The sequence below is a fragment of the Notamacropus eugenii genome, chromosome 5, assembly GCF_028372415.1.
Source record: "Notamacropus eugenii isolate mMacEug1 chromosome 5, mMacEug1.pri_v2, whole genome shotgun sequence".
Taxonomy (NCBI): domain Eukaryota; kingdom Metazoa; phylum Chordata; class Mammalia; order Diprotodontia; family Macropodidae; genus Notamacropus; species Notamacropus eugenii.
The window spans coordinates 199,726,276-199,743,456 of NC_092876.1; the positions used below are offsets into that span (position 1 = coordinate 199,726,276).

A 17,181-nucleotide genomic window follows, 5' to 3' on the forward strand; every position below is an offset into this window, starting at 1 on the left:
CATAGCATGTGAAGGCTGGGCAGCACAGTAGGAAATTCTTGGGGCCTCTTTGCTACTCTGGCTTGGGAGGCCAGAACTGGAATGACTTAGAATTTCTCCTCAGTATTAGAATCTTGGTAATAGGTCTAAGACAAGGGTGGGGAACCTTCAGCCTCGAGACCACATGTGGCCCTCTAGGTCCTTGAGTGCCACCCCTTAATTGAATTCAAACTTCACAGAATAAATCCCCTTAATAAAAGAATTTGTTCTGTGAAACTTGGACTCAGTCAAAAGGCCATATCCAAGGACCTAGAAGTTCACATGTGGCCTCAAGTTCCCCACCCCTGGACTCTTAAAATGGCTTTCTTCCCTAGGACAAACCACTAAAGAGGCCCTAGTCTGGATACACATACAATTTTGCTGTACTGGTTATATTTTCTTACCATTATAGTGAATAATGCCTAGAATGTTAGAGCTTGAAGAGAGCTTAATTAGCCATCATCTAGGCCAAACTCCTCATTTCAGAGATCAGGATGCTGTGGAGGCTTAGAATAGCTAAGTGACTTGCCCAGGGTCATGTAGAAAGTCAATGGCAGAGATGGGAGGGAATCAAACCCAGTTCAGATTACCAGTTCAGCACCCTCAGACTTTTGTTCCTCCACTGCAGTACTTCTTAAACTGTGGGTCAAGAAACATCTGGCAACAGTAAAATGTTTCTGAATGTGCAATGATCAAAAATTATTTCAAAGTCAAATATATAATGAATCCAAGGTGTTTCTGGTAGTGCTGACCTGTGTTGAATCACATGACTTCACTGTGGCCTTGGTTCTGAACACAATGCACACTTTGTACTGTGTGTGCCCTTGGACCAGGCAGCACCTATAATGCTGCCGAAACAAGAAAAGAGATTGCCAGTGGAAAAAGTTGAAGAAGCCTTGCTCTAGTTAGTATATATAATAACTAAAGAACTATGTGATAATAGAAAGTCAGTTAAAGTGGTAATGCCTTGTATTAATGAAATTAATGATTGTTTCGTATTTAGATTTGGCCGTGCGTAGCTCTATTGGAATATATATATACACATATATATGTGTATTATACATACATACTCATGCATATGTATATATATATATATATATATATATATATATATATATATATATATATATATATATATATATATATATATATATATATCTGCATGGCAGTTAGGTGGCACAGTGGATAGAGTACCAGCCCTGGAGTCAGGAGGACCTGAGTTCAAATCGGACCTCAGACGATTACTAGCTGTGTGACCCTGGGCAAGTCACTTAACCCTGTTTGCCTCAGTTTCCTCAACTATAAAATGATCTAGAGAAGGAAATGGCAAACTACCAAGAAAACCCCAAATGAAGCCATGGAGAGTTGGATATTACAAAAATTTTGTTTGTATTGATAGGAATTTATGATCTGGAAACTACCTCGTCAATGTTCAAGTACACAATCAACTTGTTCGTCTCCATGGAGAGTTCCTGCTACAATCCAAGAACTCCGTAAAGCAATAGCAGATCAGTATACCTCTCGTTTCCGGGAAGACTACTTGGACCAAGCACAATGTAAGCCCCTTGATTATTCTTGTTTCCTGCATGGGAAATCATGTGTTGGGTTCTCATCTTGATTGCTCTGTTTCTCTTCTGAAATGCATGTCGGGAATTGATCAGCAATTAGCCCCAGTCTCCATCTAGGACTAATGACTCTGGGATGGGAGCAGTGCACCAAGAGTTCACCTTAAGACAAGCAGTATAGAGCCCGGGTATACCCCCTTCAAGACATGCTAGTCTAGCTAGGACTTTAGAAAAGCTCAGCCTGCAGAATTCTTAGGATATCACAAAAAATAAAATGGACAATCTTGACTACATACAATTAAGAACATATTTGTACAAAGAAAATGGATGATGGAATAATTAAAATATGTAGGGTAGGGAAATATTTTCATCAAATATCACTGTTTAAAAATCTATTGTTAAGAATATACAGGGAAATGACACATATGTAAATGTTACACAATATACAAACACGTATACCTCTGTTGGGCATATACCCCAAGGTACTCAAAGACAAAGACCGAAATATTCATAGAGATCTTTGTGGTAGCAAAGAACTGGAAACAAAGCAGATTTTCGCTGAATGAGAAATGATTTAAAAATTACACAAATGTAATGGAATAATACTATGGAATGAGAAATAAATAGGAGGAACTTAGAGAATCGTGAGATTTGCGTGAATTCATGAAGAGAGCAAAATAAACAGAGCCAAGAGACTAATATACACAAGTACAACAATATGAATATAAACATATATATGCATACATGTGTATATACACACATACATATATATGTGGAATTGAGCACTAAATAAAAGAAAAGACAAATCTTGGAGAGGAGATAATAAAACATTCTGCCTCCCTCATGCTGAATAGGTGGAGGACTGCTTGGACAAACAATATATTTGTGTAATTGTGTGTGTGTATGCACACATACTAGTGTATATGAATATGTACAGAATTATACATGATATATATCATTATTTAGTATATGTGTATATATAAACACATATACACACATGTAAATGTGTTTCTGCTAAATTACTTTACTTTATTACGAGAAAGTTTGATCTAGAAAGGGATACTGGAAATGAACTATGATGTATAGACAAAAGACGTATATAAAATATATTTCTTAAAAACACATGAGCTACCTCAAATTCAAGGCACTTTCTAGGTCCACACACACTCAAAAACACCAGCTTACCAGCCCCCACCGATACATTTACTTTTAGTAGTCAGCCATAAGAAGTGATCAGTTCAAAGCAAAGGTATTTAAAGAAATGGAATAATAAGTATTATTGTACTTTCCTATATATTCCCACACATACAGACGACAAGAAGAGTGAATGTGTGTAGGGATCATGCAAGAGGACACAAACGTAGGAGATATATTGATTCATGGATAAAGAAGCACACGAAGTGACCGTGTGTGGTTTATCCAGAGGTGTGGAAGAGCAACTCACACTTAAGATACTTCTGATGTTGTCTGGCATTGTCATTATGTTGCTCAACTTTTTGCTCAGAGAAGTAACTGAGCCTGGCAGGATTTTGACAACTACCAAAGACTTAGTCCGGTGACTTAAGTTCATTGGAAATGCAAGTCGGCTAGCCAGCTAATTTGACCCTAATGACATGTAATTTGTCTTTTAAATTTATTTCTTTCTGCTCATAGAATCAAAAATCCTGTCTAACCTCTATCTGATGTAGTGATAGAAAGTCACTTTTAACTTTAATTTCTAGTTGGCAATAAGTCTTTTTCTTCAATTCATTTTTGTGAGACTGAATTCCAAACGTCAGTAAATATTTGTTAAACACTTTTGTGTCAGCATCCTGCTAAATGCTAAGGATACAAAGAAATTCAAAGGCCACAAATGGCTGTGTGGATCTGAGGGATTACAATCTCCTCCGAAATTTCTAGATTTCCCATACAAAGGAAAGGGGAAGGAGAAAACCGAACAAACGAAGGCTAAGGAGACATTGGCTATGAAGCCATCACCTTCCAATCTTTTGTTCTAAAATCTTCCCTTTCACATGTAAATAGGTTTAGCAACAAACTTTCCTGGCTTTGAGGTGACTATACAAACATTTTCCCCAATGAGAGAAAACTCTTTAGTCTTTGAGCAATAGTACATATTTGCTGCATAAATGGCCAGGCTGGGGACTGCAGTTTAGAATCATAGTAGAGCAAAAAACCTTGCTGACACATATGAAAATAAGTCCATTACCTTGGCCTGATTAGTATCATGTTCCTAACCAATCAAGACAATCAGCCTCAGATTCCATGTTTCAAATAAAGGAGCAGATTGCTTCTCCTTGACTCATTTCAGTCATGTCCAAACTCTTTGTGACCCCATTTGGGGTTTTCTTGGCAAAGTTACTATAGTGATTGACCATTTCCCTCTCCAGCTTATTTTACAGATGAGGAAAGTGAGGCAAAAAGAGTTAAATGACTTACCCAGGGTCACATGGTCACATTTGAACTCAGGTCTTCCTAACTCCAGGCATGGCACTCTATACACTGTGCCAACTAGCTACCCCAGATTTATTCTTGAATATACATATCCAGGATATGATACCTTCATCTCTAAAAATGGGGAGCATATTTCAGTATAGGAAATAGTGAAAGGCGGAGAAAAGTGGCTTAAAATGTTAATTCCACTAAGTTAATTAGGTGAAATTGGTTACTTTCCATTCTTTATAGTAATGAGACTGAAAGAAACCATGCAACAAGTACCTCTTGATTGGAAAAAATTACTTCCTCGGCGTCTGGAAACTGAGTTTAGGCGTAATTTCCAAGTCCCAGCAAAGATACCTGAATTACACGACAAGACTTGCCGATATGGATGTAATGCGTCATCGACAGTTGCTGCTTGTGGACCTGGTAAGGATAAATTTGGTATTTAAAACAGTGTTGTAGGCTTATTTTCCTAGCTCTGGAAGAACTTTCCCATCAAGAAACAATGACAGGCATCACGATTAAAGCTGTATTTGGGGGGTGTGGAATAGGAGTCAAATGTGTCAATTCTCAGTTGTGTCTGCATTATACATCTTGTTTGTGTATCTATTTTTGTATACCCCTATCAAGTATTAAAAAACATACTCACTTTGGAGCTTTTATATGGGAAGAGGCAGGAAGTAGAAAAACCAGAGGAATACAGTATTAAGTATCATTTCTTCAAGTCCATAGGACCACTATGCAGCTTTTTGAAAAAGGTATTTTTTTTTTTTTTAAAAAGGTATATTTTACTGCTTGGACACTACTGAGACAATATGAGCAACTTTAATCTTTGTGAAATTAGGCTTTAATTCTAAATGCAATGGATTTTTTTCCTGCTCTATTTCTATGCAAAAGTTTCATATCCTCAAGTACTATTACAGGATATGATATGTGCTAGGGAAGAGAAGAGGGTTGCTCTAATAGGGAAAAAAACCCCAACAGAAGAGCCTTTACCCTAAGTCCTCCCATTCTTTTGTGCTCTATGATAGCTTTCCCTGAGGTGAATGTTCAGTTTGATGATATGTAAGCTCCAGATTCTGTTCTCATTCATCAGATGCATTTTTCTCTTTTATTTTTAGGATATAAATCCAGATAGCTTTTACATATTTGATGTCTTTGATAATTTGTTGGTAGAATCTAGGATTCTGAATAATGAGATTCTGGAAACATCTGGAAGCAATTGTTGATGTGAAAAAAGGCCGCAACACAATTCATATTCTTTTTTTTTTTTTTGACATCTTTTTGACTTTAGAGGGAGCTTTAGTAACTCAAATACTAAATACTTAGCAAATGTCTTCCCATTCCAATGAAAAGCTGAGACAGAAAACCTCGCATCATTCTGAGAAGGAGGCCAATTTGGCTGGGGCATGAGTTGGGACACTCAGAATCACAGAATTTGAGAACCTCTGCAGCTATCTAGCTGAAACCATACATGAAAATATTCCCCACTGAAACATAACTGACAAAATTCATCTACCTTATGCTTATAGGTTTCTAAGGAAGATGAGCCACCTACTATCCTTCAAGGCAAGCCCACTCCACTCACTCCATTAATTACTCTAATTGGTAGGAAGATTTTCCTGTCATCAAGCCTAAGTTAGTCTCTCTGCAGCTTCCAACCATTGACTCTGGTTTGTTCTCTGGGACCAAAAGAACAAGCCTAATCCCTCCTACATAGGACAATCCAACAAATATTTGAAGATAGCTGGCATGTCCTCTTTACATCACCTCTAGGTTGAATATTCTAGTTGTTTAATCAATCCTAATGTGACATTGAACTTAAGGTTCTTCACTAATCTTGCTAGCCCTCTCTGGCTTATCAATGCCTCCCATAAATTGTGGTACTCAGAACTGAACACAATACTCTAGATGTGAGGTCTGATTTAAAGATCATTTTTGATAAAGTAAAACAAAACAGAAATTGAACAACTCTCCCTTCCCTCTCTGTTGTGTCTATCAATGTCCTATCATGCCCATTCCTTCTTGAAATTCTCCCTTTTTCTCTCAAAATAGTAAAAAAAGAAAATGCCTTTATTGTTTGTTCTACCATCTCTGCTAAGTGTCATCCCAAATCTCCTCTGCCTTTTGTGGGGCTAAACTCTTTGAAAAGACCTACAATACTTTATCTCTCTCTTCTCAACTCTTTATAGCCTGTCTTCTAACCTCATCATGACAACAAAGCTGCTCTCCCCAAAGTTACAAATGATCTCTTAATTGCCAAAGCCAGTGACTGCCTTTTCTCAATCTTCATCCTTCTTGATCTCTTTTTAGCTTTTGACACCATCATGTTAACAATATTCTCTTCTTTCTCAGTTTTCAGAATAATATTCCATAGTGATTCTCCTCCTACCTATCTGACCTCTCCTACTCTGTCTTCTTTGCAAGATCTTTATTCAGGTCACGGTCACTAAGGGTGAGTGTTCAACAGGGTCCTGTCCTTGTTCCTCTTTTCTTCCTCTCTATTATTTCACTTTCAGGATTCAGTTATCATCTCTATGATGATGACGATCCTCAAATCTATTTATCTAATCCTCACCTTTTGCTGACTCTGTTCTATATCCTGCATTTAGCTTCTTTGTCCACAGTTGTTTGCATGTAGTACACTCCCCACTAGATTGTGAGCTCCTTGAGGGAGGGGGGCTTGGGGGTGGGGGTGGGGGGTGGGTGGGGTGTTTATCTTTTGCCTTTTTTATTTCTAGCACTTAGCACAGTGCCTGGCAAATAGTAAGCACTTAATAAATGCTTATTGACTTTTGTCCTTAGTTTTCTTTACAACCTCAGCTTGTTCAGAACTTTATTCCTCCTTACATTTCATATAGGACCATGCCATACTTTGAAAATGCATCTTCTATTACATGTCCTTGTTTCCATCTTCTGTGCATTCATCTAAAAATTAAATTAGTTGGTGAGTTCCCTGTGTGTCCACATCATTCTTTTCAGACAAATCCCATTTTCCCTCCAAACTGGTAGGGTTAACTTTTGTGCCTTAAGTTTTCATTCTTGAACATTTTCCATTCTTCCTAGACTGACTTTCCCTATAGAACTGGTAGTTCATAAAATCCTACCCCTCCTTTCTCCAAACTCTTTAAAAATATGCTTTCTTATAATAGAGGGTGCATGTCAAACTATTCCTGGACTTCTCTTTTACAAACTCTACAAGGGTGTAGTCATTTTCTCATGGATTCCTATCATTTCCATCTTAGCAACCACTTTCTATTAGTGAGAATCAGATCCAGAATAGAATTTCCTTTTTTTTTTTAGTTCCTCAGCCTTTCAAAGGATGAAATTGTCACTGTTAATTCAAGAAATTATTAGTTGCTCTGTTTTTTGGTAAAGTTATTAGTCACATATCTGGATAAATGAGGCACCTTGTCACTACTCTATTATGACCCTATTCCAGGATGGTTATTTTTTTGCAAACTCCTCACCTATTTCTTATTTCTGTCTAGAATGGTCTATTGAATTATCTGGTTAAAGGAGATTGTTTTTATCCTTCAAATTTGCCTTAATTTCTCTTCCCCAAATTCAACCTCTGGTCTCCTTTACTAGAGAAAACCACTCCAAATGACCTACTCAATTTCATTATTCTTCTTAGTCAAGGAAAGTTCTCTCTTCACCCATTCTCAATGGAAGCCAGAAGCAGAATCAGACAGATCTTCACAGTATGACATCATTGCTTTGTTTGAAGTGAATCCCCACGTCTGTGGACACAACCATATTCTAATAGAAGAACCAAAGCACCTTCCAAAACCAAGCTACTTATAAAGAGTTCTTATATACTTTATTTCATTTGGTCTTCATAGCAACAGGATGAGATATTTTCAACCTCATTTTACAGATCAAGAAACTGAGGTAAAGAAAAATAAAATGCTCAAAGTCATAAACATATCAAAACAGTGGAGCTGGGAACTGAATTCACATCTTCTGACTCCAAACTGACCTGCTCTTGAGGTTCTATGACTGCCTTGGTCTGCCAAGTATCAGTCTTCAGGATTCTATCTGATTCAATGGGTATTTATTAAGCATTGTCTTAAGTGCCAGACACTGTTAGGCACTAAGGATACAAAGACAAAAATGTAGCAGGTTTTCTTTTTTTCAAGTTTTTTTTCTGAAAATTTTCATAATTTATTTTTTCCAATTACATGTAAAAACAATTAGTCTCTACTTTCATGAAGCTTACAATCTACTGTACTCATATACTCCTGACTGTTGTCCCAAGTGACTAGAAACTCAAACCTGGATTTCTCTTACATTGTCTCCCATCATTTCTCCTCCAATGATAAACCTGATAATCTTGTGGTCCTGGATACCTCCTTCCAGATTTTTCTTGCTTGGTTATTTAAAGAAGTTTCATTTAAAATGATAACTTAGTCCCTCATATCATTGAGAATGCAGATTCATCCCATGATGGGGGACCCATGACTTTCACTGTAATGTCAAGAGATGGTGATGATTCTTTGCTTACACACAAGCTTTCCACCCCTTGATTTTTTTCTCCTTTGTCTCCACAGTTCCTTCAGTTCTGCTTAGCCACATTTGGAACCAAGAACATTCAAAGAAACAGAGTACATATGAAAGACATTATGGAAAGGAGTGCTTAGATTGTGCCATGATTTTAAGTTCTCTCCCTGAAGCTGAAGTCAAGAAGTACCTCGAGAAAGTTCCAGAGAAGGGTAAGTTGATAGACATACTAAAATACAATTTGGTCCCTTGAGTGGGTTTTATCATATAGGAACTATTCCACTTTATGGTCATTCCCTATCACTCTACCTTGTTATGCTCAATTCTCTGAACTGATATTTCCCTTGAAAGAAGAGGACCTAATCATAATGTTTTTATATAGAAAATGAGGTACATGATCATTTTTCTTTTTTTTTTCTGGCTCTTGGTTAGTACCCTTAAAATAGCTATATCAATCAATCAGGTATTTACTATGTACCTATTAGCACTATATTAGGCACTGGTTGTACAAGGTGAAAAACATACAATATTAGAGGACCAAGTCTGGAGTCAGGAAGACTCATCTTCCTTTAAATCCAGCTTCAGACACTAGTTGTATGACCCTGGGCAAGTCATGTAACGTTATTTGCCTCAGTTTCCTTATCTGTAAAATGATCTAGAGAAGGAAATGGCAAACCACTTCAGTATCTCTGTCAAGCAAACCCCAATGAAGAGTCGGACATGGCCGAAATGACTGAACACTACCGCACCAGGATCCCTAAGTCCATAGTCTTTTCTAAAACTACTCCCATCCCTCAAATAGGAAAAAAACCCCAGCTTTTATTCCTTTAACTCTCCCCTCTTACTCACATATCTCTAACTCTCTTCTCTGGGGTTATATCTCAAGAGTTCTTTTCTTTGGGGCAAAAGTGGGAGTTGTGCACTCCCTGAAGGCAGACATGCAGCTAAAGGTGAGAGAAGAGTGAAGATGAGAAAAGGGATAGAATAGGGGGAAGACAGAGATGGAAAGTTCATAGCAGAATGACTGATCAACACAAAAGAATGGGATTAAAGCAAGGGATTCAGACCAATGGAGAAAGAGCAGGAATAATGTCCTACCTTGTTCTCCTTTTGCCCTCCACCATGTCCTTCCTCCTCCCCAAGCTCAAAGTAAGGATATGTGTAAGAAACATGTGTGCTGCCTTACTCAGAATCAGAAAGGGGCTGGATCCAGTTGTCTGGGCACTTGGACAGTTTATGGCTCTCAGCCAGGGTCTGCCAGCTTCTTGCCTTGTATACCCAGTTCCTAACATAGTGCTAGGAGCATAATAGGTACCGGCTATTGACATAGCCATCATAAGGGCACTAACCAAGAGCCAGAAAAGAAGGCCAAGAAAAAAAAAAGACCTGTTATCTGGCTACACTGGACCCAGCTGGTTTACTTTAAATCATGTTAATTTCCATCAGCTTTATTTTAGAGCTAAAAAAAGCCATTTCCTAAAATGTTTAAAAACTACATCTCTTAAGTCCATGGGGGCGGGGCAGAGAAGAGGGAGAGATAGAGGCATCTGAAAGAGGGCCACCAATGCTAAAAGCAATAGACTTTTATTTTCTGAGTGTTTAATCTAATCCTAGGAAAGGCTTGAGACTTAAGGGAACATCCAAGGATGGGAACACGAGGAAACGCAAGGGACGTTAAGGAAAGGCTATAAACAGAGAGCAGTCACTGGGAGATGAGATTCAGCTTACTCTCTGTAGGTGTGAGCTGTCAGTTTCCCTAATCATTGAGGGAGGGGGACTGGGAGCTTATTTCTTCCAGCAAGTGGAGCATGCCAACCTCTTACGCTGGAAACTGAAGCCAACGCTTCCAAGACTGGGGTTATAAACTGACTTACCTCTGATACCATCACCTCCTTTCACATACTTGGTCCACAAGCTGATCTCTTGTGCTAGGGACAATTCATACACTCAGATAACAGAGGGCAGCTTATTTTCGGGAGCTATCCCTAAAAAAAGGGACCTGGCTTTTGTAGGGAGGGAGGAGAGTCTCAATCAGGCACATCTGATTGGATTCATTCTCTGATGTCTCAGGCAGTGAGGTGCCATTTAGCAGACAGAAGTTTCCTGGCATAAAAGATTCAGAAAAAGGGAGGAGAGAAGGAGTAGTATTTGGAGCAGGAACAACTTGTTAGAAAGGAGAGAGAGGTTTTCTTATCTACCAAAGAGATGATAAAACATGCTAAATAATCAAATTTTACTATTCACAGTTAACTTTTATAAAGGTAGCTAGGTAGGCACAGTGGGTATGAGTGTTAGATTGGAGTAAAGGCCAAATTTCAAACCCTGCCTCAGACACTTGCTGGTTATATGATCCTAGCTTACCTGTTTAACCATGCTCAACCTTAGTTCCCTCTAAAATAATAATAATTTATTATTGTAAATATCATCATTATTTATAATGATATAGTTAATAATAGCCCCTAATTTATTATTTTAAATATTGTCACCTTTATTTATAATATAAATAGTTAATAGCCCCTATCTCACAAGGATTATTTTGAGGATCATGTATGTATAGTATGTTGCAACTTTAAAGTACTGTATTAGATATTGTATTGCTAGATATTGTTACAATTTTTATAAGGGGCACCTATCCATGATGTAGTTCATTGTTGGTAGCATCTATTTTTAATCAATTGTGGTGACATTTGAATTAAATCTGTAGTTTTTCTATGTTAGTCATATTAACTGAAATATAATGATTTTTATAACAAAATGAGTAATGATTTGCGTGTTTTTCTTGTCTCTTGTTTTTCAAGGGAAAGAAAATAATTCATTATTTAGCCAGTTTGGGCAGAAAAATAACTCTTTTTTTCCCCTGTAAAATATAAGATATTTGCCACTGTCATCCATATGTCTTAAGCTGATCTTCCAAGTATTAAAACTTAAGTAGCAAACTGATCTCACCAATCAATAAATAATTATGTCCTCTTATGGACACAGGAATCATATCCTCTAAGTTATGCTCTCTTGTCTGTAAGATTACTACGCAAGTCTTACATTCCTTAACATACTTAACTTTGTTAAAGCGATGGTTTACATCACTTGTTTCTATTTCTTGTTTTCGCATTCTAAAAAATTAAACAAAACTTTTCCCTCCTTATTTCCAGAAAGAAAAATTCTTCAGAATTTCATTAATGAAAATTGGAATAGGGGCAACAAGCATAAATAAGTAAGTTTAGCCAGTGTCTGTGGACATCAACCTGATGCTTAAGGATGGTGCTTAAGGAACCGATTCATATTTCTGTCAATACTGAAAAATAATAAGATAGTTGTTAATTTGAATGTGTTGTCTTAATGTTCTTGTGTTATTCATAAATTCCTCATGTGTCACTCACCTCTTCAAAAACCTTCAGGGGCTCCCTATTGCCTTTAGGATAAAATACAAATTTTTCAACATTGTATTCAAGGTTTTCCACAGCCTGACTTCACCTTTCTACCCTCCTTTCACATTGCTCCCCTTCATGTCCTCTATATTCCAGTCAAAATATTGCCTGTGTCTGTGCATTTGTGCAGGCCTCCTCATTCCTAGAATGTGCTTTCTTCTTCCACCCTGCCTTTTAAAACTCTTCCCTTCCATCAAGGCTCACCTCAGGTGCTACCTACTGAAGGAAGTCTTTTTTAATTCCCCCTAGCTGAAAGTCTACTCTCTTTCCTCAGATTGTTTTGGAGTATTTTGTCTAATTCTCTCCTTTGTCCCTATCATCCCCTCCCCAGTTTGTATTAGAGTTTTCTATGTTTGGGTCATTTCCTTTCCCCCACAATTGAAATGTAAGGTCATTGTATCTCTAGCATCCAACACAGTGCCTTGCATGTAGTAGGTGTTTAATAAATGCTTGTCTAATGCAATAATGAATTTAACAGTTCATCAAAATTTTAAAGTCACCTAGAAAAGCTAAAAATATAGTCTTAATTTGGTTTTTCCATTAGCAAAATTTTAGATTACCTCATGTTACTAGTGTTTTTAAAGGAAGACATTATCTTACTTGGTGTGAACTTTGGTATAACAGAAGAAAGGGATTATTTCCCCCATACATGTAGGAAATTCATGTACATACCAGCTAACCTTGAAACAGCCTCAAAAATGATGGCCAGACCTACAAAGCCTCATTAGAAGCATGTTGTTTTGCAGAACTTTCTGTGTTAAATACAGGCCAGAGAAAATCACTGAATGTGACAAGATTCTTTGCCTCAAGAAAGCGTTTAGGCAAGAGATTCTGTATAAAGTACCAGAAAACTTGTAAGCTAAAGACACTGATGTCCACTTGAAAACTGTGCCTCGACCCCCTCACAATTGTACTTCCTAGAACAGTAGCTCATTTCCATTTGGAGGTAGAGCAGTACAAAAGGTCATAGATAATATATGCAGGTCCATTCACAGCTTTATCAGAGATTACCTTATAGCTTTCCTGGCTTTAATGGCTCCAAAGTCATGGACGGTATCAAGGTATCATCAGAATGAACATATACTGGGTAGTAGCAAAGCATCACAATTTGAGAGTAGGAAATATCTTATTGGTCCACTAGTCCAACCTTTGATACCCAAAAGAAACCCCCACTGTAACAACTTAACAAGCAATTATCCAGACCCCTGCTTGAAGACCTCCAAATGGTCTGAGGAACCTAATACCTCCCCAGGCAGTTCATATTATTTTTGCATAGATTTAATTATTGGGAGAGGGTCAGCTAAGTGAGTAGAGTGCCAGGCCTGGTCAGGAAGACCTGTGTTCAAATTTAGCCTCAGACACTTACCAGTTGTGTGATCTTGGGCAAGTCACTTAACTGTTTGCCTCTGTTTCCTCTTCTGTAAAATGAGCTGGAGAAGGAAATACTGGTAAATCACTCAAGTATCTTTGCCACAAAAACCCCAAATAGGGTCATGAAGAATCAGACACATTGAAACAACTGAACAACAATAAAGCTGATGATTCTCAAATCGACTTATCTTCATTGACTTTCAGTCTCCCATTGCCCATCTGCCTATTAGACAACTCAAACTGGATGTCCTATAGATAGCTTAAACTCGGTATATCCAGAATTGAGCAAATCATTTTACCCAACTCTTCTTCCAAACTTCCCAGTTCCTTTTGAGGGCATAACCTAGGTGTTACCCTTCATTATTCCTCCTTACTCTCATTCAGTCCTGTCAGTTCTACCTTCACATCTCTCGTATAAACCCCTTTCTCTTCTCTGTTATTATCACCACTCTGATGCAGGCCCCTCATGCCTGAACTGTCGCAGTATAACTTTAGGGTTCGTCTCCCATCCTTGTAAATCTCTCCTCACTCCAGTATAGGCTATCAAATTGATCTTTCTAAAATGCAGGTCTTACCATATCACTCCCTTATTCAATAAACTCCAGGTAAACTGTTAACTCCAACACCAGATAGAGGGCATTCCAAAAGTTTTAGTGCAGTTTGAAGCCTTAACAGCTCTCTTTGGCTTTTAAGGTCCTTCATAATTTTGCCCTTTCCTATCTTGAATGCCCACCCTTCTGAGATCATTTCCAATTTATTCCTTGTTTTTACATGCTTGTTTACATGATGTTTCAAAGCCCATTAGATTGTAAACTCCATGAGAGCAAGGATTGTTTTTCTTTGTATTTTTTTCTTTGTATTCTCTTTGTATTACCAATGTGGTGACTGGCCCAAAGACGGAGCTTAATAAATGTTTGTTGACTTGACATAACTTTCTTACTCTCTTTTCTTCTTACTTAAGGGCCTCATTATGTGGCCTTATGTCACTGAATAACCAACTGGACTTAGGAAAGTTCATCATCTGTGTTTCTCTTTACAGAAATAATTATGAGTCTACTATCTTTAGGACTATTGTTAGCTATTTTTTCTTGCATTATGTAAGAGTAAGTTTTGATAGATTTATATGTAGGTTAGCGATCTAAGACATCTCCTATAGTGTATTTACTGATAAAACAAACAAAGAATTTATTAAGTACCTATTTATGTGCCAGGCGTTGTTCTTGAACACTTTAAAACCGTTATCTCATTTAAGCCTCAAATCAACTCTGGGAGGTAGGTGTTACCTACCTATAGTTATTCCTATTTTATAGTTGAGGAAGCTGAGGCAAAGGTAGTTTTTAAGTGACTTGCCCAGGGTCACATAGCTAGGAAGCTTCTGAGACAAGATTTGAACTCAGGTCTTCCTGACTCCAGGCCCAGCATCTTTTCCACTGAGCCACCTAGAAGCCCTTCATAACAATCTCTATCAAATAATTCTCTTTGTTTAGCAAATTTGTGTAGTGATCTTGTGAGTTCTAAAAGGAGCCCCATACTCCTGATCCCTGACAGGTTTGGGGGGTACAACAAATTCCATAGCTATAAAGAGTCGGTTCTTCTTCCTTTTCCAGCAAGTTAAGTAAATGCATCAAGCAGCTCTTACTCTCTGGCAGAATCAGCAGTCATGATAGGCAAGGTGGGCTGCCACCCACTTGCAACACAGAATCCTAGAATAAAGAGGCCTCAGGTAATCTGACTCTCATTTTATAAATGAAGGAATGGGGAAGGTCCCATGAAATGAAACAACTTATCCAAAGTTTCACAGAATCTCAGAATTTCAGAGTTCAAAGTGACCTCATCAACCATCTGGTCCAACCTATACACCAAAAGGGATTCTCGTGTTAAGATAGCAAAACAAATGATGATTCATTCTCTGCTTGAGACCTCTAATTGGAGGAAATTTATTCTGACATCAGACCTAAATTTGTGTCTCTGTAACATCCTCCCTGTGACCCTGATTCTGCCCTACTGGGGCAATGTAGAAAAAATTTTCTTGGGCCATCTTTTCCACATGACAGCCCTTTAAATATTTGAAGACAGCTGTTATTCCACAGGCTGCTAAGTAGACTGGGTCTGAAGTTAGGATGATCTGACTTCAAAACTGGCTGCAGATACTAACCAGTTGTGACCCTGGGCAAGTCACTTAACCTCTGGTTGCCTTAATCCCCTGGAGAAGGAAATGGCAAACCACTTCAGTATCTTTGCCAAGAAAATTCCATGGTTAGTATGATTCACTGGGTCATGAAGAGTTGGATAGGACTAGGCAACAACAAATCATCCCACCCTCCTCCTGCATCCCCACATTTTCTCTAGATTAAACATTCTATCTTCCTTCAACCAATCTTTGTATGGCATGGACTTGAAGCCCTTCACCATCTCTACATACTTTCTAGGTTATCAATGTCCTTTCTAAGCTGAAAGCTCACGTATTAAAACTGAGAGTCCCAATGATATATATACACATATATATGTGTGTGTATGTATATATGTATGTGTGTGTATGTATGTGCATATATACACATATATAATAGTGTGTATGTGTGTGTGTTCATCCTTCATTGCTGAAGAAGACCATGTCATCCGAGAAATGATGACATGACTTGCACTTGACTTTGTTTTGAGTGAAGGAGGGCTGTGCAGGTCACCAGCCTCACTTCTTCTCCAGAGCCATCTGAATCCAGTGACCAGATATTCATCAGGATGACTGGAGATGACCCAGGATGAGGCATTTGGGGTTAAGTGACTTGCCCAAGGTCACACAGCTAGTGAGTGTCAAGTGTCTGAGGTGAATTTGAATTCAGGTCCTCCTGACTCCTGCACTGGTGCTCTATCCACTGCACCACTTAGCTACTCCACTAAGATCTTTTCTCACATAAACTTCTGGGTAATAAATTTTTCCCCAACTTGTCATTGTGAAGGTGATTTCTTGAAGCCAAGCACCAGATCTTACTTTTATCCTTATTAAATTCTATCTTATCTTATTCAGCCTGATATTCTGGCTTGTCAAAGTCGTTTTGGATCTGACTCTGTCATTGAGCACATTGGTTATCTCTCCCAGCTTTGTGTCATCTGCAAATGTGACAAGTGTGTTTTCTATGCTTTTATCCAAGTCAGTGTAAAAATGTTAAATGGCATAAGTCCAATCACAGATGCTTGGGCTACTCCACTGTAGATCTCTTTCCAAGATGTCATAGAAGCATTGATACCTCCTCTTTGAGTCAGGTTCTATCTCTATCTAGCTGTACTATTAACCCACATTTGTCCATCTTTTCCATAAGAAACAGTATGAGATTCTTTATAAAAAGGTGTGTTAAAATCTAGGTAAGCTAGAGCTATGGCACTTTTTGTGTCTACCAGTCTAGAAGTTCCTTCCAAAGAGGAAATAAGTTGAATCTGGCATGGTTTTTTCTGAAGCCTTATTGGATCTTTGCAGTTGCTACTTACTTTTCTAGACATTCATTAACCATTTCTTTAATAATACATTCTAGAATAAATCAAAGTCAACCTCAGTTAACTGTGAAGTTTACAGACTTCATTCTCTTCCCTTTTTTGGAAAATTGGAGCATATACCCCTCTCCTGAGGGCTTTCTCCCAGTTTCTACATCTTTGAAATATCACTTACAGCGAATGAGCAATGACATCTTTCAGGTCCTTCAGTACCTGAAGATATAGTTCATTTGAAATTGGTGACTTGATTTCATCAGTTAGGTATTCTCTCAGTAGCTCTTTGTTTATATTGATTATCAATTTCCTATCTGCCACTTTTGCTCTATTTCTCCAGTCCAAAGGTCCTTCATTATTTTTTGACAGAGAAGACAGTAGCAAAC

At 38.0% G+C, this 17,181-nt stretch overlaps 1 protein-coding gene across 3 annotated transcripts in view; it reads left to right on the plus strand.

Moving 5' to 3' along the window:
* The window catches only part of TEX26 (testis expressed 26), a 38,868-nt gene extending 27,022 nt beyond the window's left edge, over window positions 1–11,846 (plus strand). For all 3 annotated transcript variants that reach the window (XM_072611850.1, XM_072611851.1, XM_072611849.1), the window contains 4 exons: window positions 1,418–1,574; window positions 4,266–4,445; window positions 8,573–8,734; window positions 11,672–11,846. In XM_072611850.1, the coding sequence (XP_072467951.1) occupies window positions 1,418–1,574; window positions 4,266–4,445; window positions 8,573–8,734; window positions 11,672–11,733 (561 nt within the window). In that variant the 3' untranslated portion in view covers window positions 11,734–11,846. The remainder of the gene's footprint in view (window positions 1–1,417; window positions 1,575–4,265; window positions 4,446–8,572; window positions 8,735–11,671) is intronic.
* Window positions 11,847–17,181: the final 5,335 nt, after the last annotated feature.